General features: G+C 45.3%; 1 protein-coding gene across 3 annotated transcripts in view; it reads left to right on the forward strand.

The window, feature by feature from the left end:
• Positions 1-23,688, forward strand: part of PLEKHG1 (pleckstrin homology and RhoGEF domain containing G1) — a 188,727-nt gene that overhangs the window by 99,472 nt on the left and 65,567 nt on the right. For all 3 annotated transcript variants that reach the window (XM_084890127.1, XM_084890126.1, XM_084890125.1), the window contains one exon: positions 16,372-16,877. In XM_084890127.1, coding sequence (XP_084746253.1) covers positions 16,470-16,877 — 408 coding nt within the window. In that variant the 5' untranslated portion in view covers positions 16,372-16,469. The remainder of the gene's footprint in view (positions 1-16,371; positions 16,878-23,688) is intronic.

The following is a 23,688-nucleotide window of genomic DNA, read 5'->3' on the forward strand; positions in this document are numbered from 1 at the left end:
GTCACTGTGGGGAGATTCAGGAAGCTCAGGGGCTGCTCTGAGCAGCTGCTCAGCACCTCCGCTGCTGCTGACATTCTTGCCACTGCTGCTGCCGGTCATGTCTCTGAACCCACCATCGTGGGGTCTACACTGGGCTGTGCTGGTGAGGGGAGCTGTGCCCTCCCCTCCGCATCATCGCCGTGGGCTGTGGGGAAAGGCTGGCCAGGGGGCTTGTCCCTCTCCTCTGCCCAAAAGTGAAATGGCGGCCCTGGTCGGGGTGCTTAGTGGTTAGAGTGTTGTGCCAGTACACTAAGGTTGCGGGTTCAATCCTCAGTCAGGGCACACACAAAAATCAACGAATGAATGCATAAATGAGTGAAACAACAAATCGATGTTTCTCTCTCTGCCTTCCTCTCTCTCTCTAAAAATCAATCAATCAATAATAAACAGAAAAACAGTACAAAAAAGTGAAATGGCTTTGCAAGCTCACATAAAGGTTATGAACCTCCGTGGCGGTACTCGGAATCTGTAATAGATTTTCCTTTTGCTTGCTACTTTGAAAAAGACTGCCGCAGGATTTCAGCAGCGTGTCCAAGCCCCTTCTGCAAGTTTAACTCTATTTCTTAAAGCGTGCTCCAGAGTATAGATTGTGTTGCATGCCTTTCGTTATGAATTGATTCGATGTGTGTTATCTCCTAGAAAAAAAATGTCTGGAAACAGGCTGCATTCTTCGAGGGATAATTAGTCCATTGTGCTCGGCGCAGCGGCTCCTCCCCTGGTGTCCTTAAAGATGGGCCTGATCTGCTATTGAAAGCAGGGGACTATTTGTAACATGCTGCTCGCTTGATATCTAAAAATTGTTCCGTTCAGAAATAACTGAGGCTTGATTTCATTGTCTCTGCACAATAAAGGCCAAAACATCCCAATAAAAGAACAGAGGGGAAAAACAGAGCCCACGACTGTCCTAGAGGCAGAGAAGTGCACCCCGGGAGGAGACCCAGGATTTTAGGGACCAAGAGGGCGTGCCCTTCCACCCAGCTCGCCGGGGCCCATAGGGGACGGACAGATGATGAAGTAAATCGCGGCTTGGTTGCAAGGTAAGGGTGGGCCGTGGAAAAGTGTTGTGATCAGTGGCCTGTGCGTGTGTGTGTTTTCCAAAATTCTTATGGCCCTGCCTCAATGCAGACATTTGAGTGCAATCAGGGATGAGGCCATATATTTTCAGCTGGCTAAGTTCAGTCCTGGTAACTATTTATTACTTATCGTTTGGTTTCCATGGTTAGAGTCAGTACTCCCGGATGCGCACAAAAAAAAAATAGTTTTTTTCATTTAATGTCTCCTATACGTGAGCGCTTTTGTCTGCCTTACACCGTGTCTTTTGCTGAGAGTAAACACTTTTTAAATTTGTGAAGACACATTCACTTACCATTCAAATTATTTCACTTTGAAAATAGTCCTTTCGGGGGAGGGGAGAGGGGTAGAGATTAGCTTTTTTGTTTGTTTAACAAGATATATAGTTTGCTTTGTGTAACAATAGTAAGGCAGAGTTCATCGCCGGTGACATTGTCTGCATGTACAGCAGAGTGTCTGGGAGAGTAGATGGGTTTTTAATAAACAGCGCGGCGGTTTGGAGGGCGTCCGTGCATTACCGCTCAACGGCAGGAGCAAGGCCGGCCGTCCTCCTAGGAGACGTCAGTGGGATGTGTGACACCTCTTGGCATGCGATCGGCTCTTATATATATTATGGACTCTGTGGTATGCGCTTATAACATGTAATCATGTGCCTTTTTCTTTCAAAGGAAAAAGTGCTAATAGACTGAAAGGAAAAAGAAAAAAAAAGAAGAAGGACGTTTTGGCCGTGTCCCCGTGCTTCAGAAAACAGTTGGTTTTACCATTTGTCTCGGGACATGGTCACAATGGCGAGATGTCTTAAGTCACAAGATAAATAGGTCCGCTCCTCCCCCGGCATTTAAACGGTTATGCTCCATGTGTAATGTATGGGTTGTGTTTGTGTTTTGAAGTAGTCCTTCTAACGTCTGGCGCCTTTGTATCTGAAAATGGGAGACTTATTTTTTGTAAATCCGCCGTATCCGGTATGGACTAGAGGAGGTGAAATCCTGGCGGGAGAGAAAAGCGAGCCCACGCCTTTGCCCTCTTTCTTTCTCTGGGCCATTCCTTCGCCCTTCGCTGCACAGCCTCTTGGAGCTGGTGCCTGGCTGCGAGGTTGGCAAAGTGTCTCCATTAGGTCGGACCTGGGCAAGCCCCCCGGACTGCAGGCTCTCTGCCCTCCGGCTCCCCTGTCCCCGCAGACGCCCCCTTCCGGCCTCCTTCCCGAAAGACCCGAAGCTCCCCAGAAGGTACACAGGCTGATCCACACACTGGGACAATAACTCCGTCCCCTTCCCAGAGGACATTAGTTTCAACTGAGGGACTTTTTTAAAAAATATATATATTTTATTGATTTTTTACAGAGGGGAAGAGAGAGGGATAAAGAGCTAGAAACATCGATGAGGATGTGCCCGCAACCAAGGTACATGCCCTTGACCGGAATCGAACCTGGGATCTTTCAGTCCACAGGCTGACCCTCTATCCACTGAGCCAAATCAGTTTCGGCTCAACTGAGGGACTTTACCTGAAACCAGCAAGAGTGGGTTTCTCTTCGCAGCATTCCAGCCCTGGGGCAGATTGCTGGGAAGGGATGTTTTTCAGTGGCCGGGCTCTCTGGTCCTCCTCCAATTAGGCCACAGGCTGGCCTGCACTTGGCTTGCTGGCTGGATGGTGTCCTGCTGGCTGCAGACACGTCCTGTGGGTGCCGGGTCCCCACGCCTGCTTCCTGATTGTGTAACCGGGGCTGCGAGGGAGCTAACTGGGGCTGCTTTCCAGTAAGAGGATCCTTTTCACTTAATGAGGCCCAAGTGTGCATCGCATTGGTGGCCAACCTCACTCTCTTTTTAAAAATGTATATTTTGCAGGGACCGGTTTGGCTCAATGGATAGAGCAGGGGTCTTCAAACTACGGCCCGCGGGCCACATGCGGCCCGCAGAGGAGTCTGATCTGGCCCGCCAGGTTTTTTGGGCAGTGAGCGCAGCCGAGGTGTTACAGTAGGAATTAGTACAATAGTTCATATAGTCCGGCCCTCCAGCTCTCTGAGGGACCGTGACCTGGCCCCCACTTTAAAAAGTTTGAGGACCCCTGGGATAGAGCGTCGGCTTGGGGACTGAAGGGCCCCGGGTTCGATTCCGGTCAAGGGCATGTACCTTGGTTATGGGCACATCCCCAGTGGGGGGTGTGCAGGAGGCAGCTGGTCGATGTTTCTCTCTCATTGATGTTTCTAGCTCTCTATCCCTCTCCCTTCCTCTCTGTGAAAAATCAATAAAATATATATTTAAAAAAAAAATGCAGGGCTGAGGTGGAAGAAAGCTCTATGCAGATACCGAGGCCCCGAAGGCTGCTCTGCACTCCGGTGTGAAAGAACCTCCGGTGTTGGCCACCATATGTAACTTTCTCTCCCTTCTTTCCCCTCCCTGCTCCTGTGTCTGCATTGTCCCTCCCAGGGCCTTGTGCACTTTCAATTGTTCATTCACTCAGCAAATAGTACTGGGATAAATAGAAAAACAAAAAAAAGTGTGTGCGCGCGCGTGTGTGTGTGTGTGTGTGTGTGTGTGTGTTTGCTCTAAAAAGCTTCTCACTTAAAAACTAGATTCCCAATACCATGGCCCCTCCATGATCGTGGATGCAATACAGGGTGGTTTCAGTTCTTTTCAAATGATACATGAGAGGTCTTTTCCGATACAAGTGGATGGCTTTACTAAAGCAAGAGTCACAGGCGAACGAACAAGTGGCTGACCCAGAGGACACATATGGCTTGTGCCCTCTCTTCACAGCTGCCTCTCAGAGCCGAGTCACTAATGCAATGTCATCTACAGACTGCCCAGCATCCACATGCCACTAGCTTTGCTGTTTTTGTTCACCTGTAATATACATAGCATCTCTCAGAAATGGCTTTTAAAATGTTTCTTTTAATTGATATATATGGATAGATATGTCCTGAGCAATAATACTTTATGAGAAGATAAAAGTGGTGAACTGTGTGTGGTCCAAATATAGGCACAGCTGAGAAGCCAGCAGCCTGTGTATTTCTGTCTAAGAACTGAGATCTTCGTATCGTCCGCATGGAGCTCTAGTCCATAGGGAGACTCCCTGCTTCCCACTCTGACAATCCAGAGCCTGAGAGAGACAATTAGGCAAGAATTCCATATGAGACCACGTGATACTTACTCTAAGTGCAATCAGCAGCCATTCAACAATGGGAAGGCAATGGTTGGAGCTGGTGTGGGAGATCTGACAGAGCTTGTAAGATCTGAGTTGACACTTAGTTGAGTAGAAGCAGAGGAGTTGGACATGGGTCTGGGGGACGTCACTGGGGGGGGGGGGTCCAAGAGAGATCTCTGGGTCCTCAGAATGGAGGCTTAAGAGTCCCCACAGCCCAGGGAGCACCCTTCCTCTCAAACTCCCTTTTCAGCATCTGTAATGTAGTGACTTCCACAAACTGGTCCATTTGTTGGCAGATAAATCATTGCAACACGTTGTCTTCTGAACTAGATGGTACATTTCCATCCTTAATGGCTTACTTAAATAGCCCTGTATATGGTCAGCCTTATTGGAAGGAAATGGGCATTAAAACAAATTATCCCATCATAGTTTACAACCATCTAATAAATGGTTATAGTAAAGATGACCAGCTAATGTTATTTTCCACAACCACAAATGAAGGCTCTAAATAGAACTTCCACGTACAGGGCTTTGATCCTTAGTTGAGTTTTAGATGTCTATACATGGATATAAGCCACATTTTGAGTTCTAGCTCCCTGGAGTGCCTGTATCCATTTTCAATAACATTTTTGTACATCTGAAGACCTTCATCTAAAGAAGTCAATATCTTTTTCAAGTTGTGAACCTTTGGAATCTTTATATAAAAGATTAGTATTTTAAGACAGGCAGGTGGGCTTGTGAAAATCGAAACCCAAAATAATTTTGAAGGTCTTTCCTACTGAAGTTGAGAATTGGTCATTCTGTTTTCTATTTCTTAGTACTTACGAACATAACATCACAGAACATAACTGTTTTTCTAAGAAATGCCTGTAAGTTTATATCTTAGGTACCTGTCTTTAGATTTTTGTATGCTATTTTGAAAAAGTCAAGCTTCAATGTATTCCAATTTCACTTTGCTCACTTCAGACAAGTTCCATGTCTTGTGAACGGAAACTAACCTCCAAAGTTTTTTCAACTGCGCGTGATTCACAGCCCTGCCCCCACCCCCAAACTTCACTGTCAAATTTCACCTTAAAGATGTCTCCATTTACTTTGAAACAAACTTATGATTCAGGAAGTGAACTTGAAAACGCCCAGAGACCTTGCTTCTTTTGTGGACTTGAATGAGCAGGGCAGCCGGGGCCAGGAAGGCAGAGCGGGATCCATGCGGGGCCAGCGTGGGGCGTATTGGATGTCCGCAAAGGAAGGACCGGCGCTGGGTCCCGCTCAGCGAAGTGTGCGTTTTCAACTCGCCCACAGTGGCGTCTATTGTCCCGTCTCTCAAAGGGATGATGTCATGTTTCATCGGAGGCTCTGAGTGATGCTGAGGTCTGAGGTCTGCGCGCTAGGGGGGAAAAGGCAGCGAGAAACTTGCAGATCAGGTTTTTGGAAAGCCTTTGTGTGGCGGGTTTTGAGAGATAAAAGCTGACTCATGCAATATTTCCATGGAAGGAGCTGCACAGACTAGCAAGAGCTTCTTGTTCTACCTGCCCGAGCCTCCGGTGAGGTCACTGCATCAGCTGAAGGCAGACATGCAGCTTAGCCTGGGAGAGCGCAGGTAGGTGCTAAGACGACTGCACCCCGAGGAAATAATGCCCCCCAAAACTTGTCTCTTTCCCCCCCCCCCCTCATGGAGCAGGGGGAGCTGGTCCCCTGTGGGCAGATGCTGCCCCAGGGGGATTTCTCCCCTCCCTGCAGGGACAGCAGCTCGCCTGGCTGGGTTACAGCTGTTCTGTTCCACATGGGATCTAAAAGGAGTTATCCAACAATGGAACTGGTCTAGAAGGGGCTTTTTTTTCTCTCCTTGGAAGGGCAGCGGGTTTTAAAGGTTGCTTGCCTTGTGCTGGCCTGGCTTTGATCGCTTCTTAAAGGGAGGTGGAACTCTCTAGGGAGCCGGTGTTTGTGATTCTGCGGAGCAAGCTGAAATCTCACGTTGCCATGCCTCCGGTCCGGGCCCTTCGCTGCGCTTTCTTTGTGAGGCTCGCGCGGGCTTCGCTGAGGGACAGAATAAATGTTTGCCAGTTTGGGGCTTAGCAACTGCGGTGATGAAATTGAATCTTGGGCTAGGGGTAACCAAACTCGGCTAAGTGCAGTCTCCGTTTTAAGCGTTTCTTGGGAAGATATGCTTTTGTTCGGAGGAATGATCGGGGAGAAGGAGGCAAGGGTTGTATTCGGGGCTGTTGCAGATTGGAATCTGATTTTATTTTGTTTTATTATTTCACTTTAGGGAGACTGGTCTATTTGAAAGATGTGTATATGCAGCATTCCTTTTCCTTAGTCATACTGAACATAAAAAAAAATCAGTTACCTTCATTTAAAACATTTTAATATTTGATACAAGTTGAGGTTGTGATTTGAATTTCTTTAACTTCGTCAGATTATGAAAAATAACACACTTGTTGAAGAAAAGTGATATTTGCAGATAAACATCCAAGTAAAAGCATCTATTCTCTCCTTGGTAAAAACCAATGTTCGTGTTCTATTATACACCCTTTCGATCTTTTTCTAATGTGGGAAACAGATACGTGACACTTGAAATTCAAAGTTGGGGTCACGTTGCACGTGTATTTTACAAACCACCTTTTTTACTCCGCTGTGTGTTCTGGCCATTTCTGCACCCTCACACCTATGAGAGGACATGACATTTCATAGTTTCTATTGGCCTCTTCAGGGGGACCCCTGACCCAGATCTCTCTTGTGGGACACTTGGAATTCACTTCCCCCTTTTCCTCTAAGATGTTTGGTGTGCTTTGTGGGTGGGTTTTCTTACTCAGGGGGCTGTTGTTCGCCCCTGGGTTTCTCCTCCTCCTCGTCGTTCTCTGAAAAGGAGATGTCCTTCAGCCCCCTGCCTCCCTCTGGGCGGCACAGGGACGTTCTGGAACTGTGAGTGCTCGCAGGGACGGAGCCTGCACCCTGTGTCTCCGTGTGAGCTGCTGCCCGAGACCGCTGTGTCCGCACGGGCTGTTCAAAGTGAAGCTGGTGTGCAGATCATTATTTAACGTCAACCTACAGCAGAGCTTTGTAGCCTTTGGAAAGTCAGTGAGGTGTGTTTTATCATCCAACACCTGACATTAGCAGGAGGTGGGAGAAAATTGCTGTTTTGTGGTTACCGCCTGCGCTGTGATTCCAGTGAGGAGTGGGCCTGGGTGCAGCCGTCGCTGTGAACGTGGTTATTTCGGGGCGGGAGTCACGTCCTGGAGGTTGGATGGGACCATGGGACCAGGAGAGTCATGGTCCAGCCGCCGGCCTTATACCAGAGGAAACCAGATGCCCAAGACTGCAAATCGCAATGCAGATTCTCTGTTCAAAGGAGACAGTGCTGTGCCAGAACCTAACTTCTGGCTGGTCCTCTGGGCTCATTCTACACACACAGTGGGACCCTAATCCATGCCTTCACAAGAGCACCTACTATGTGGGTCCCTTGGGCAATGGGCACTGTGGGCTTTGCACAAGTAACTCCTAGTGAGGCCTTCTTTTCCTGACCTCCGAGCTCCCTTTCTGCCCTCCTGCCGTGTGCATCTGCACCCACTTACAAGGAAAACTGGACTTGAAACCAGAAACCACAGTCTCTGATTCACAGTTCAACTTTGACTACAAGTTGCCCAACCTCTCTGTTTGTTTTGTCCCACCTATAAAATGTTGGAAAGTAATGATGCGTGAATGGGCTTGGAGGCTTGGTTTGTCTGTCTGTAAGGATAATTCTGACAGAGGTAAAGCAGTGGCGTGTTATCATGGTTGGGCTGATCCGTTGTCTCAGACTATCTGGGTTCTCCTTTGCTGTGTAACAAATCGCTCCGAAATGGCGTGGCTCGAAAACGGAGCCCTCCTGTGTAGCTTCTCCAGGTTGCTGGGCGTCTGGGTTCAGGAGAGGCTCCATAGGGGTTTGGATGCAGGTACCACGAAGTGACACTCAGAAATGACAAGGCTGTCATCCTGAAGGCTGCCCCCCCCCCCCACACACACACACACACACATGCCTGGTGCTGGTGGGAAATATGCAAACAGCAGGGGCCAGAATAGTGGTGGGGGCGGGAGGGGGGCGGTCCTTGAGCATCTCTCCGTATCAGCGTGGTCTCCACCCTGGCTTCTCCAGCACCCTTCTCCTTTACGAGAGCCAGAATGTTAATGTGATGGCTCAGAGCAGCCATCGCAACTGGTGGTCCGTGAGGTCAGAAAGGTTGGCAACCGCAGTTCTAGGGCAGCGATTTTCCACCGGGTCGCCACAGAACAGTGAGAACACGCAACACCTCACTGTGTCGTGACTGCCCTGAGACGGCTGTGTCCACACTCACAGTGACCTCTTTTCCCTGAGACTGTCCGACAAAACAACGGCAACAGCCAACACAAAACAGCCATCCGGTGTGAATGAATCAAGATTATCCTTTTTTGTTTGTTTGTCAGGTCAGCCAAAAATATGTTTTTTTGGTGTGCCTCCGAGTTTTAGTCATTCGTTGGCGTGTGCCAGGAGAGGAAAAGGTGGGAAATCCCTGCTCTAGGGCCTCGGTGCCAGGTCCCTGGCTCAGGCAGGGTCCCTGCCATGCCTGGCTTCCGGGGGTAAAGGGGACGAGTGGAGGAGCCAGGTCAGAGGCTTGAGAAACATGTTCCAGAAGGACATATTTCTGTTGCTGAGCATTGACCTCATGACCATACCTAGTTAGGAGGGGGGCAGGGGGGGAGGAGGACAGGGAGGGGAAGGGAAGCTGGGACATGTGTACAGTGGAAACTATTTACCAAGGAAGAAGGGGCCTGGGTTTCGGTGGACAGAAACACTCCCTCTGAAAGTAAAAACAGCTCGTCATCTAGCTTTCATCTCAGCCCACAATCTCCTTCACCTCCCACACTAAACCGCCACAAGAACGCACACAGTGCAGATCAAAACAGCTGCATCTGCACCCAAAGCCTGGAGGGAACTCCCTGAGGTCCTCTTTGACCCCAATGCACGCCCGTGCCCTCCAGCCTAGAGGTTCCGGAGGCACCCCTGGGCTAAGGCTGTTTGTCTAAGTCAGGAACCGCCTTACCTGCCTTGCTTCCTCCCTGCCCAGCTGAAGCCCATGGAGGGGCATAGGAATCAATGGGTAACCTCCCGAGACTCAGGAGCACATCTGAATATACGGTGTCAGACGGCACAGCGTCAAGGAATTTTTGTTCTTCATTCAACCTCCGGGGCGGGCAAGGAAGAAGCTAGGAAAATTCTTTGGCAAGTGGAATGGGGAAACAGAGACAGATAACTGAACAAACTGGCCAAGCAGTTTACCGCCAGGTACAGAAGGTCACCAGGGGAGAGAGCCCCGGGGCCTAGTAACAGGCAAAATGGGTGACAGCCTACCCCCAGAGCAACCTTTCCTTTCCTCCTTAGAGATAACACCTAGGCCCCCAGGTGTGCTTTAGCTCCAGGCCCTGAAAAGCAGCAAATCCAGGTGAGCAACAGCAAGACCACCTGCAATGGCTTATAACCTGCTGCTCTGGCATGGACCAATCAGTGGAGACCATGACCCTGAAAGAACATACCTGGAAAATATTCGATTGAAATACTCCCCTAAACTCCCAATCACTAACAGCCCTCACCATGAAGGTCCTGGCACGTGCTTCCCCTCCCAGGAACATGCCCACACCTTTCCCTTCCTCTCCCCCCACCCCCAGGTGCGAATCTCCAAAACTCCAAGGAGCCCCACAAGACTTGTGACCAGGGGAGCAAGGGGCAGCGGCACCTCGTCCTGGGCTAACCCCTGAACCTGTCTGCAGGGCCCCTTCCCTCTGACTTCTCAGTGAGCCAACGCAGCCCAGTCTAGTCTCTCTCCTGCTGCTTCTTTTATCCTAGGCCCTTCCTGTGTCACTGTCCCCAGAGTTAGTAAACATCCTCAGAAAGTCACCTGGGCTCTTATTGCAACATCTTCCCTGCAGGAAGTCAACAACCCACACACTGCAGGCCGGCCGGCTGGAGGCAGACCCACTCCGAGCCCAAACCCATCCAGTAACAGCCCTACTTGCTCTTCAATGCCGCAAGATTTTTTTTTTTTTTTAAACTACTCATTTTGGAAATCTTTTTAATTTACAGAAAAGTTGCCAAGATAAACCTAGAGTTCCTATCCACTCTTCATGCAGCTTCCCCTAATATAAATATCTTGCATAACTATAGAACATTGGTCAAACTAACATGTGAACATGGTAACAAGATTTTTATTTCTTCATTACCAAACAGCTGCAAATAAGTGTGAAAATCATGTTTCCTAGAATGAGTACTCTGAACTTGAAAAACATGTGGACTCGGAGTCCTGGCTGTGTCATTAATGCAAGCAATCTGTCAGCATCATAGAACACCAAGAGGCTATTTTATCTGTTGAGATATCCACTATATCAGAGGTGTGTGTGGGAGAAAGTTTCTCTTCAGATACCTGATGTTGTCTTTGAAATATATAAATGAGTATATTTCTCTTTTTTAAAATATATTTTTATTGGTTTCAAAGAGAGAGAGAGAGAGAGAGAGAGAGAGAGAGAGAGAGAGAGAGAGAGAGAGAGAGAGAGAAACATCAATGATGAGAGAGAATCATTGATCTGCCATCTCCTGCATGGCCCATAGTGGGACACAGCCTGCAACCTGGGCATGTGCCCTGGCCGGGAATCGAGCCGTGACCTCCTGGTTCATAGGTTTACGCTCAACCCCTGAGCCACATCGGTCAGGCTATCGTTATATTTCCTATAACTTTGACTCTTAAAAAATGTTTGGGTCTCTTTGTTTGAAATCATGAAGTTGGCCATGTATAGCTTTGAGGCCCTACCAAGATTGGCTCTGTATTAAATGACCTTTGCTGGCTGATAGAGGAACTTCTTATATTTTCGTCTCTCTCATGTCTTCCCTCTTTTGGGCAATTTGCAGGCAGTGTAATGGAGTGACATCATTTTATTAATTTGTCTTGAGCACAGAATTCTCCTGATTTTCATGCTCGTCCTGCCAAGGGACTCGGTTAGGTGGTTGTAGTCTGGAATAGCAACAAGCAGAATTTGGAAATCCTGATCCTTCCTCAGTCGCTGCTGTGCAGCTCTGCCTGGTCAAACTGTCCTTGGGAGCTGGGACAGGAAGTGGCCGCTGTTGGCCCCTCAGTCCCCCCTTCAACATGTAAACACGGTCGCCGGAAGCTTGGGTTTTACTTGCCATGGAAAGTTCTGCCTCAACCCCAATTCAGCCCAAGAGACAAGTTAGAGCCACAAGAGCTGTGTTTGATTCTGGCAGTGATGTTCCAAAGGAGAGCAATTAAAATAATGGAAGTTTGTAAAGCAAGCAAGCCATGGAGTTAAAGCTCTTTCAGAGAGAGAGAGAGAGAGAGAGAGAGAGAGAGAGAGAGAGAGAGACCTGTCATGAAGTAAAATGAGTGAAAGGGTATCTACATGGTAGCTGTGTCACTGTTTTTCTTAAATTGAAGGTGGCACAAGAAGGAATGTTTATTCTGATGGCTTTTAGGCTGATGGTATTTCCGGTTGTAAGACTCATTAGGACTCCAAGGCCCCTGGAGCTGGGCTTCCACCACCACCATCTGTGGGTTTACAAAGGGTCAGATGGACCAAGACCTCAAGGTGGTTGGAAGCAGCTTGTTTTAGGGTATTCATGGTCAAAACACCCCCTGACCTGGGCCATTCGCAACACTTGGCATATTTGTAGGAGATGCTCTATTATTAAGCCCTAAACAGGGGGGTTTGGGAGCGGGTTGGGGGGAAAGAGAGAGAGGCCATGAACGGAAAGGAAAGCAAAGCAGCCATTACCCACATGGTAGTACAACCTGCCGACATCTTTCACTCAGGGAAGAGGGAGCAGCTTTCCTGTTCTACAGTGTTCTGGCTGGTGTTTCACTGACCATGGGGAATCAGTCACCCCAACATCTAGAATGCAGGGATGGATTGTCTCCCAACTCCGTTTCTGCCAATTTGTAACAATCTTGGGTACTAATGAATGGAGCTTTAAAAAAAAAAAAAAAAAAAAAGGCAGTCGAAACCGGTTTGGCTCAGTGGATAGAGCGTCAACCTGCGGACTGAAGGGTCCTGGGTTCGATTCCTGGGGCATGTACCTTGGTTGCAGGCACATCCCCAGTGAGGGAGTGGGGAGCGGGGGTGGGGGGTGTGTGCAAGAGGCAGCTGATGGATGATTCTCTCTCATTGATGTTTCTAACTCTCTATCCCTCTCTCTTCCTCTCTGTAAAAACTCAATAAAATATATATTTTTTAAAGGCAAATGTTGAAATATATGCACCTCTTTGTTCATTATTATTTAAACAAAGATTGATAAGGAAGTAAATTAAATCTTACCGAATCATAGAATCATCTAGAATATTCTAGATCAGCATTGTCCAACTAAAATATAGTGCAAGCCACATACATAATTTGAAATTATTTTAGTAGCCACATTAAAGAGAGTAAAATGAAACAGTAAAAAGGATATTTAGGAGATTTTTTGTTTTAAAGAAAAGCAAGTAAGAATGTATTGACTGCAGCAAAAATATACTTAAGAGAGTGAAACAAGGAAGGGCATAGAAGTAATAGGAGAGCTTCGGCTAGGTTGCCTTAGCTCACTGGGAAGTCAGATTATAGGGGGCGTTGAGGACAGGTCCCAGGCGTTAGCCTGGGATGAGCTCCCACTGCCCATTGCTCCCCTGGTTGCAAGTCTCATGGGCTCCCCTAGAGGTTAGGGCACACGTGCCAGGGTGGGGGGAGGAGACAGGGAAGGGAATGCATCCAGGAAGTATCCCATTTAACCCATTATTCCAAAATATTATTTCAACATGTAATTAATATAAAAATTATTAATGAGGCATCTTATAGTCTTTATTACATGGCATACTAATTCTTTGAAATCTGGTGTGCATTTTATACTCATAGCACATTCCAATTCAGACTAGTTGTATGTCAAGTGCTTAATAGCTGCATGCATGTGGCTACTAGCTGCTGTGTGGATCCGCACAGCTCTAGAAATAAATATTAAAAGTCAGTGCGTTGTATTTATGAAGACTAGGCCAGACAGGGTGGAAATCTTAAATTATTTTGAAAGGGGGTGAGGACAAGACTAGACAGTTTTTATGAGGTATACTTCCTGACGTGAGAAAACTGTAATTACCTTCGAGGCAATGAATTAACATGAAAAATGTTATCCATTAGCAAAGGCAGCCTCGTATTATATGCCATTATACAGCCTAGCTTTAAATGCTTCACTCCTATCGTTGGTAATTTTGGAAGGTGTTTGATTTGGAGCAGTAAGCTTAGCCAACTACGACAGCCTCCAACTAGCTCATATTCTGTTTTCTGAAGAGCCTGGTTGGCAGTCGGAGGGATGGGCTGGTCGGTCCAGGGGCGGAGAATACTGCTGACCCTTGAACAGGGCGGGGGTGATGGGTGCTGACCCCAGCCCAGTCGAAAATCTGCACATAACTTTAGATTCCCCAAAAACTTAACTTGTCCCTCAAAATCTTCAGGGGATTAGTTCCAGGGACCCACAGCTACCAAAATCCACAGATGCTCAAGTCTGCAACTGTAGGCTCCCAGTCAAAAACAGAGCAGGGATTTATTTTAAAACATCTGCGTATAAGTGGACCCACACAATTCAAACCTATGTAATTCAAGGATCAGCTACATCGCCTGGTAGTGCAACATGGGATTCCTTCCTTGGAGCAGGGCCCAGTCATACTGCTGTTTGACTCAGCCATGAAGCGATCCCCCTTTACATGAGATTCACATCGCACTTCGCCCGCCTTTGAAAGTACAGAAGGGACTATCTCTCCCAGCTGCCCAACATGGACTCCTTTAAAATCACTACCGGTTTTCTGTTCCTCTTTCCTTCCTAGGTCCCAGCATTGGCTGGCTCACCTAGAGGGAAAGTAAGTGCTAGGAAATGAGTCTCTGTTGTGTTCATAATGTAGCTTTAACAGATTAATATTGGTTGCGGGCACATCCCCATGTTGTTCATGTTGTGATAATGAGCATTTGCCAAGAGTTATATGACTATTAAATATAGTCTTCTATATTGGAGAGAAGGTTGATTCTTGTCTAGCCAGAAAACCATAACTTGCCCCGGAAACCAGTGTATGCAGATCTCTGTGGGAGGTTGATCGAGAGCCTTCCGGTGCTCTAGCTTCATAGACAGCATTCCAACTTACATTTGGTCCTAACTCATGGCTTCATTCGACCCTTGGGGCCTTGAAGGATCTTCATAAACTTTCTGAGTGAATGCCCAGTTGTGGAAGTGTGATCAACCTCATGGTTGTGGTTGTGGTGGGTACCAAAAGGGAGAAAACCTTGTTGTGTCTGTTCCTACTTTGAACTGCCCAGGACTTTCTTAACACCATTCCCAAATGTGGGCAAGCATCCTTTGCAGCAAGCACACCTCAGTGCCTGGCTGCTTCTTGGATTTTTGCCATCCTCAAGTTGGATCATGCTCTTTAGCGCAAGTGCATTTTAACTACTATAACCCAATCTGTGTTTTATAGGCCATAAAGTTGTTATGGGGCAAGCAGAAAGAATATTGCAAAAGCTTTAAAAATGTGTGGCAAAACCATGTGGTAGTGATTGTGCTGATCAATTACTCATTTCCCACACTTTCTTACTATTCTTCCTTGTTGACCCAAGTTAGTGCCTTTATTTTACACTCAGTAATTTTAATATTTGTCTTATAACTTGGCACTAGTATTTGCCATGGGTAGAATCTCTCTAGAAAAAGTCAGGATGCTGAAAGATGCAGACTTGATGGATTCTTTATATTCTAGAAATATGGATACCAGCTGTTTGGAGACGTTTATTATAGAGTGAAATAAAATTCATGTTCCTCTTAAAAGATGATCATTAATCTATATTCTTGTTATTGTGTTTGTCTTGTCTTAACCTTCTAAACATAAGTTTCACTCTTCTAATTCTCTAAAACGAAACCCATACACATGGATTTTGGTGGTAAGACATTCTACCAAAATGATATTAATCACACTGTTTATACAAGGCTTTTTGTTTCTGTAAATCTGGGAGCTCATCAAGGGGGAAATGTCTTACAAATGAAGATGTTTGGAACTTGATGTTTCAGCAAAATAGCTTTGGAGCGGTTAAATCTCACGCGGGACCTTTATGGGCCTAAGATCTCAGTGCTATGGGCACTAAGTAACCTTTAGACTTCACAGATATTCTCTGCTCATACCCTCTTTTAAACACAAGCAGCCCCATATCTTTGAGAATACATTATTTTCTCATAATTGAATTCCTATGTTTATTTATAATTTAATTATATGATTCTACTGTCATGTTATCTACCGTTACATGGGGGGTGTTGTGGTTAATCAGACATGCTCTGTAATAGCGTAGCTCCATATACAACACAGTGGAATGTCGGCTACCAAGTAGAGATTTGGAGACATGTGGTGAGAGGCTGAGTTTGAAAGGGGATGTGGGTCTTAATAGTTGGGTTTTTCTTGCTCAGGATGAGAAAAATATTAGCCATGCAACACTCTCTCCAGTGCTGTTTACTAGTAAAATGCAAATTGTCAGCATCCATTGAGTCAGTAGCAGTGGCTCCGGGATGGAAGCTTACACCTTTGTGGAATTATGGTGGAATGCCCAAAATAAAGAAGTGTTTCGCAAGCTTCCATAAGAATCACCTCGGGTGCGTTTTAGGCCGATAAGAATCAGTTGTGGTGCTTGTTAAAGCTACAGACTCCTGATGCCCTGACCGCTGAGCTTTGAATTCGAAAACCCGGGCCAGCCTGCCTCCGTTAGTCATCCCAGGTGGTCCCATTTGGAGGCGATGGTTGCAGAGCCTCGCAAACCCTAACGCGTGTGCACACAGCACCGGCATCTTGTCCAAACGCAGACTGGAGTTCCGTGGGTCCGGGTGGTGCCTGAGGCCGCGTTTCTAGCATGGTCCCAGGTGATGCTTTAGAAACTCTCACTCCTGCCACGGTCCCTCTGCATGTCCTTCTGGAACGCACTCTCTGCCTCTTTGTTTTCGACCCATATATTTGGGGTGGGTTTTTAATCTTTAAATTTCCCGTTTAATGTCATTTTAAAATACCTTGCTTATCTCATCCTTTTTCTTTTTCTTTTTTCTTTTAATGCATTTAGATGTCCACCAGTTGCATCTTGATGTGCCATTAACTGTAACCGAAGATCCAGATCCCAAGACCACAGCCAAGCGTTCCCGCTGCCAAGAACGGAAGGCGATGGAGCTCTCGGACAGCGACCGCCCGGTCAGCTTCGGCTCCACGTCGTCGTCAGCTTCTTCCCGGGACAGCCATGGTTCCTTCGGCAGCCGAATGACCCTGGTTTCCAACAGCCACTTGGGCTTGTTTCCCCAGGACAAGGAAGCAGGGGCCATCAAGCTGGAGCTGGTGCCAGCCAGGCTGGTTTCCAGCAGCGAGCTGCAGAGGGACAGCCTGGCCGGGCAGCAGAGCCCGGAGGTGGGCAGCGACAGGCAGCCCTGGGCCCAGCGGAGGGGGGAGGCCAGCGGGGCCGCCAAAACAAGTGCCGAATCGGCCACCAGCCCCAAGCTCCTCTACGTGGACAGAGTTGTTCAGGAGATCCTGGAGACTGAAAGGACGTATGTGCAAGATTTAAAAAGCATCGTAGAGGTAAGGCAAACTATTATTATTTTTTTTAGTTTGTTTTGCAGGATAAATAAGCTTGCAAAATAAAAAGCAAAGCCAGCTGTGGGGGATGTGTTATCTCCTAAGATGCAGAAATGGTGTGAATGTTTCAACAGCTCATACCTTGAGAAACCCTAAGGCAGTGCTCACTGCCTTAGGATCTTCTTTATGTGTGCGTTAACAAATTGATGATGTGTTAGGAGCAAGAACGATGACACCAGTGCATTTACCTGTGTGTTGTGCTAACAACTCCCGCACCAGGGAACTGAGTGCCTGGGAGATAGTGGAGCGGACAGGATGGAGTAGGACTGCAGGCCTCCTGAACGGCAGGCGTCCTGTGCATGGACTGCGCCCATCAGGCTACCTCCGCCCTAATCACCACTCTCTACTGGTGTCTGCGATTCCAAAAACATTGATACCGAGGTCCCGCCTCCGGAGACCTCATTTCAAGAGCCTGAGGTGTGGCCTGGAGGTGGGATTGTGAAAGCTCCCAGGTGATTCTGATAAGCAGACAGCTTGGGAACGGCTGTTCTAGGCTGTTCTCCCTGCCGGCTGGCATTTGGTGGAAAGTGGTGACACGTAGAGGAAAACTGGGGGCTTTGTCTTCTCTTGGGAATTTCTGTTCACTTTGCAGCGAACAAGTTTGCATAAATTATTTGACTGTGCAAATCCAGCTCCACTTCTGTGCCAGCTTTCGTACTCTGGAAATTCAGTTTTTAATTTGGCTTTGATTTATGGGTAGGTTTTGAGGGATTAACTAAGATTTAGCAGAATAGCTCAGATGTTAGCTCATTTATGTCGTCTTACAGTATAAAAATGTTAATATTTTAAAGACATCCTGTAAGGTTACATTCACTTTGCTGCCTGGTAATATACCAAATTCTGTCATTTGTTAGTGCCTACTTCCTGTTTTAGACTTTTGTTCTGAAATGTTTCAGAAAAATAATAGGACATTTACTGATGAGAACATTCCCCACCAAATACATACATTCTTATAGCATTAGCAAAAAAAAAAAAAAAAAAAAATTCTAAGGCACGATTGTGTGCCCAGTTCCACAAATAACAGAGCCAGACACTGTCGACTAAAAATAGCTATGACGTAACTTCCCAGTAAAAATAGAAAAATCAATTGATGCTCAACCAAAACAATATGTGATACCAAATGTCAAATAAGCCCAGCCAATTGTGTGTGTGTGTGTATTTTAATTTCAACAATGATGTCATTTGTACTTGAGAAGGAATACCTGTGAAACTGCCAAAAATGTTACAACCTATTAGGAAATATATGGTTGTCAAGGCTTTCTTCAGCCTTTCCCTTCTTTTTCTTTTCCTTTTTGGAAACTTTTCCACCAATCAAGACTCGCTAGACGGAGAGAGAAGCCTTTAGTTGTTGAACGGATAGTCCATGAACACTCTTGCTCTTTCTGGGCTGGTTGGCCACCCGGGTGAGAAGTAAGAAGGTAAAATACGAACGGAAGATAGCACGTCAAGGGAACTTACATGTAGGTGGCCATGTCTGCAGGTTCCGGATTTGCAATCCTTTCTTCCCCTCCCCCCCATCCCCCCCGAATAAATCGTTTTTGGTGATGAGAAGGAAAAATATATATATAAAAAAAAAAAAAAAAAAAAAAAAACAACAATATTTGCTAAGAAAGTTTCAGGGGAACTTCTATTTCAAGCTGTCCAAATGTCCTTGCCCTTCTTTCTTTATCCACGAATTAGCCATGTTTTGCATGAGGCCTCGGTGGGCCTTTCCTATAAAGCCCACAGATAGTATTTTAGGCTTTCTATGCCTGAGGTCTCTCACAGCTGCTCAGATCCACCATTGTAGCTCAAAAGCAGCCAGCAGCCCTGGCTGGTTTGGCTCAGTGGATAGAGCATCAGCCTGTGGACTGAAGGGGCCCAGGTTTGATTCCAGTCAAGGGGACATGCCTGGGTTTGGGGCTTGATTCCCATTAGGGGACCTGTAGGAGGCAGCCGATCAATGATTCTCTTTCATCATTGATGTTTCTATCTCTTTCTTCCTCTCCCTTTCTCTCTGAAATCAATAAAGAAATAAAAAAATTAAAAAAATTAAAAATAGCCAGGAATGGGTATGGAAATTGCAGTAAAATTTATGGCCAAATTGCACCCAAAGGCCATAGCATGCCGACCACTATACTAGACAGTAAATGTGTGCCTGTGGTTCATCAACTGTAAAATGAGACCAATAAGTAGTACCTGCTTCATTGGGTTAATTAGATGATATACGAAAAGCTGTTATAATAGTGCCTGGCACATGGTAAGTAATTAATAAATAAAAATCGTCATCCTCACCAGCTTCCTTTGAATTTGCTGGTAGAGAGTTGACAATACCGTCTTACCTAAGGTCTTTCAGAAAAATAATCAGATTAGTCAATTCACTGCAGCAGAAAAGTAATTGGGGGGGAAAATTTTAGACTCGTTTTATCTAGTTTTTTCTTTTATTAAGAGTAGCCAGTTACAGCAGGTCCGGAAATAACATCATTTCTTTGTGTTGTATCATTATAACATTGATGACATGCCTTAGGAATTTAACTCTTATTTGTATCCATTCGTTATACGTCTTCAAGTTACAAAACCTACCCACGACATTAAGCTAGGATTTACTGTATTTTTCCACTTGCAGCAACACTACCAAATAAAGATAGTTAAAATGGGTACTTTTTTTTTTTAATACAAAATGCCAATCATCGAATCATTTATTGAGGTGATGATAAGTCACTTTTCATTTCTGCACAGTTCATACTGCTGTACTCTGCTTTATCAAATCCCGTCTAACCAGGATCCTTCAATAGTCATTCTCAGTTTTGGAAATTTCCTCCGTTGCTGGAGCTCTGAGAAAAAGCTGCTCTAGGTATGGAGGTATCCAGATCGTTGGAAGGGGAGCCCTCTTACACTGGGAAGCAAGCCTTCTTCTAGTATATCTGTGCAGAATGAAAAGGGAAACCCAGAACAGCATAGATTGATGAACAAGAACAGACCCAGAGACAAGGAGGCATGGGTCAGGCTGTTGGACCTCAGAGAGAGGGTGGGGATAAAAGGAAGAGATCAATCAAAGGACTTATGTGCATAATATGAGCCTAACCAATGGTCAAGGGCAACAGGGGGATGGGGGCATGAGTGGGGAGGGGTGGCGGATAGGAATGGGAGGATGAGGAAAATATGTGATACCTTAATAAATAAAAAGATTAAAAAAAAAAAAAAAAAGGGAAACCCAAGAAGCATTCCTTCGGAGTTCATGCCGTGATCCGATCATTTGTTCTTCCTAGAGCCTTAGCTCAGAGGCTTGCAAGATGACTGAGACTTGGAGGGAGTGGGATCTGCATTGGCTTTGTCCTAGGTCAGTGGTCGGCAAACTCATTAATCAGCAGAGCCAAATATCAACAGGACAACGATTGAAATTTCTTTGGAGAGCCACATTTTTTAAACTTAAACTTCTTCTAATGCCACTTCTTTAAAATAGACTCGTCTGGGCGGTGGTATTTTGTGAAAGAGCTACACTCAAGGGGCCAAAGAGCCGCATGTGGCTCTCGAGCCACAGTTTGCCGACCACGTCCTAGGCCAACCCTCCCTCACGCACAACACTGTGGATTTGAGGTGTTTCTGATGAAGTGTGGCTTCCTAGTGATCCTGTAGGGTGTGGAAGGGGCAGTTCCTGCCTCGGCCGCTCTCTCCCGTAGCTATAAAGGACTGCCTCCACATGGCCTTCTTTGGACCAGCTGTAACTGCTTAGGAGACTGGCCGAGAGGAGGATGGTCTTTAACCAAGGGAGAAGCCTAGTGAGAAGAGGTGGCTTGTCCTGGATTGTATTGTCTTGGTACTTGCAGATGTCCTCACTCAAAACCCTCCCTCCAGGTTAACATTTATTATAACTGACACTCTGTATGAGCTTCCTGGAGACCAAGGTTCTTGAATGCTGAGGGAACTATGAGTTCAAGGCCAGCGTGTAGGACTTGGCAGGGATCGTCTGTAATGAAGGCTTGTTATGTGGGTGGATTTAATAAAGAACTTACACTGTGGTGCTTGGCACAGTTTAAAGTACGTTTTCTTTTACGTGGCATTTGAGCACTTTTATTTGAATGTCTCTATTTGTTTTTTCCTCTAGGGCTTTTCTCATAATGGATCTCTCTTAAAACCATTTAAGATCTATGATCATTTAGAAGCAAACATGCTAAATGGGTTTCTGTTTGTGTAGAAACTATTCCTCCAATAGCACACCTGATCACTGCATATAATTCCCAGATCTCACTGACTGTCCATTTCCATGTCTCTTTTTGTTGTTGTTACGCCTCCTTCCTCCCTATCCTATCTCACTCTCATCTCTTGCCACCCAACAGTGACAAAAACTTAGAAGGTGGGGACTCAGTGGTTTGAGTGTCATTCTCTTCTGCTGTTTACAATCTCCTGTGGGCAGGAGGGAGGGAAGGGACCTGGGCTCTCCCCTCTTGCCATGCCTAATGGGTTTGCCCATTTTAAATGTTCTGTTAATACCCTCTGATTGGCTGCTAATAAGCAATGAAAATAGCTGAAGGTGAGCAGCATTCAGCAGAACCAAGTGAGCCAGAGGTTTGCAGTTGCCACGCAAAAGTAGCTGTTGGCTGCTCACAAGAATTCATGTGTATTTAATGACCGATGGCAGGTTAGGTGATTCGGTCACATAAACATTTTTACAGCTGAATACTAATTCATAAATCTTATGACCAGACTTTGAGTCAAAACGAAGGAACATTATTTGAAATACCTCCATTGGTCAGACTCTCTTGCAAACTTGGTAGGCAGCAAATGTTACCAATGCTTTGAGACTTTGCATCACCTCAAAGGTTCCGACAGCTGTAAATATACTGCTTAACTAGCACTTCTAAATTTTCTACAGATGTGCCTTAATAACAGCAAACACACAAAAAAGTTATATTAACAGCTAAGTGCCCAAAAAAGGGAGGAAACATTTTTGTGAACTGGCAGTCTCTACAATGCTTTATATATACAGTTTACCCTTGAAAACGTGGTTTGAACTGCATTGATCCACATATATGTGGATTTTTTTTCAATAATATACAGCCAGTCTTTTATACCCTTGGGTTTCACATCTGTGGATTCAACCAACTTCATATTAAAAATGATATTTTTGATCCTTGATTGGGAATCTGCAGTATGACACTGCCTAAAAGCAAAGGCAAAATTAGGACATTTGAATTAAGTTCAGACTGTTCCCTAATACATTAATTGTGTGGGAACAAATTGATGTTTTCAAAACAAAAGTTAAAGCTGAATTGACTGTGCTTATTCTTTCAAAGTGTTATGACTGTTACAAATAGGTCTTGCCACACCCGTCCCCTTTGCTCAGACGAGACAATTAAATAATACTAGACTGGTTGTTAGAAAACATGGTTTCCCATTTATATTAAGTAAGACTAATAAAGACAATGAAAAATATCCTAATGCATATTTCTTGCCACCTTATAAAAAAAACACTTTAAAAGAATTTCAATCTTTCTTGGCAGTTTAGAGTTTATCCATATTTTTAAGAACTTTAACATAGATTTTTACCCTAATCTTAAGCCAACAAACATGATTACTTATAAATACAAAGAGAAATAGTTCATTACTGAAAAGATTTGCACAATTTGATCAAAGATTCTTGCACAAACTATAGCATTTGATGTCTATGAAACTTTTTAAATGTTTTTTAAATAGAGTAGAGAGAGAGAGAGAGAGAGAGAGTAGGATACAGAAAAAGAAACACCTCAATGAGAGATCTTCTGCTTCCTCACACCCCCTACTGGGGATTGAGCTTGAAACCAGGGCATATGCCCTGACTGGGAATCGAACCAGGGACATCATGGTTCATGCATGGGTCAGTGCTCAACCACTGAATCTTAAGGAGATTTAAGAGGTAACTATTAGTGTTTCTGATGTTAAAATTTGAAAAATATTTTGCACCTACACTTGCAGTTCAGTTAGACAGTATATTAAAGGAAAGGATTAACTTATAGCATACATGGGGGTGGGAGGACATAGAAACTACTTGTCACAGACATAACTGAGTATGTTCATTTTTTAAATGACCAAGCACTTGTACAAATGCCTGCAAATAAAAAGTCCCTTCCCATCCGATCAGCCTTTTCTTTTAAGACAACATTTTGATTTTTGAATGAAAAGACATTTCAAAAACTTCAGTTAACTCTGGTGATTGAATAGCTATTATTACTACTCTGCTAAAGAACTGCTAATACATTTCAGAAACTGCCTGTGGGCACAATTCTATTGAAGATTTGCTAGAACAGGTACTGCTCAGTTGAACCAGAATCATGCTGCCTTTGGGTGTGTGCCATCTTGAATATTCAATTAGACTGAGTGGGTAGAAAATTATAGAATTCAGGAAATTGTGTTCTAAACCAACCAACCTTCCGTTGGGAGAAGTTTCCCATGTCCAGAAATGTCTTCCGAAGAACAGATGTTGCTTGCACCTTTGTGATAAAGGAAACAATAGACATTTAAAGGCTGCACAAAGAACCTCCTCCTCCCCCATTCCATGGAATATAACAAAATGATGAAAAGCTAGAATCTGCAAGAACTAAATCCAAGTCCTGGCTCTGCCCTTTCTCTGTAGGATCTTGGACAAGTTGCTGAACTTCTCTTAAGTTCTGTTGTGCGTGTGTTTTCACCTGAAAAAGAAAATAATATGATTATTGTGAAAATTAAATAAGTTTATGCAAAATGCTTAGTGAAGTGCTGGGCATGCACTAGAAGAGCTGCTATTATTATTATTATTATT

Source organism: Pipistrellus hanaki, assembly GCF_964339955.1.
Source record: "Pipistrellus hanaki genome assembly, chromosome: 7".
NCBI lineage: Eukaryota > Metazoa > Chordata > Mammalia > Chiroptera > Vespertilionidae > Pipistrellus > Pipistrellus hanaki.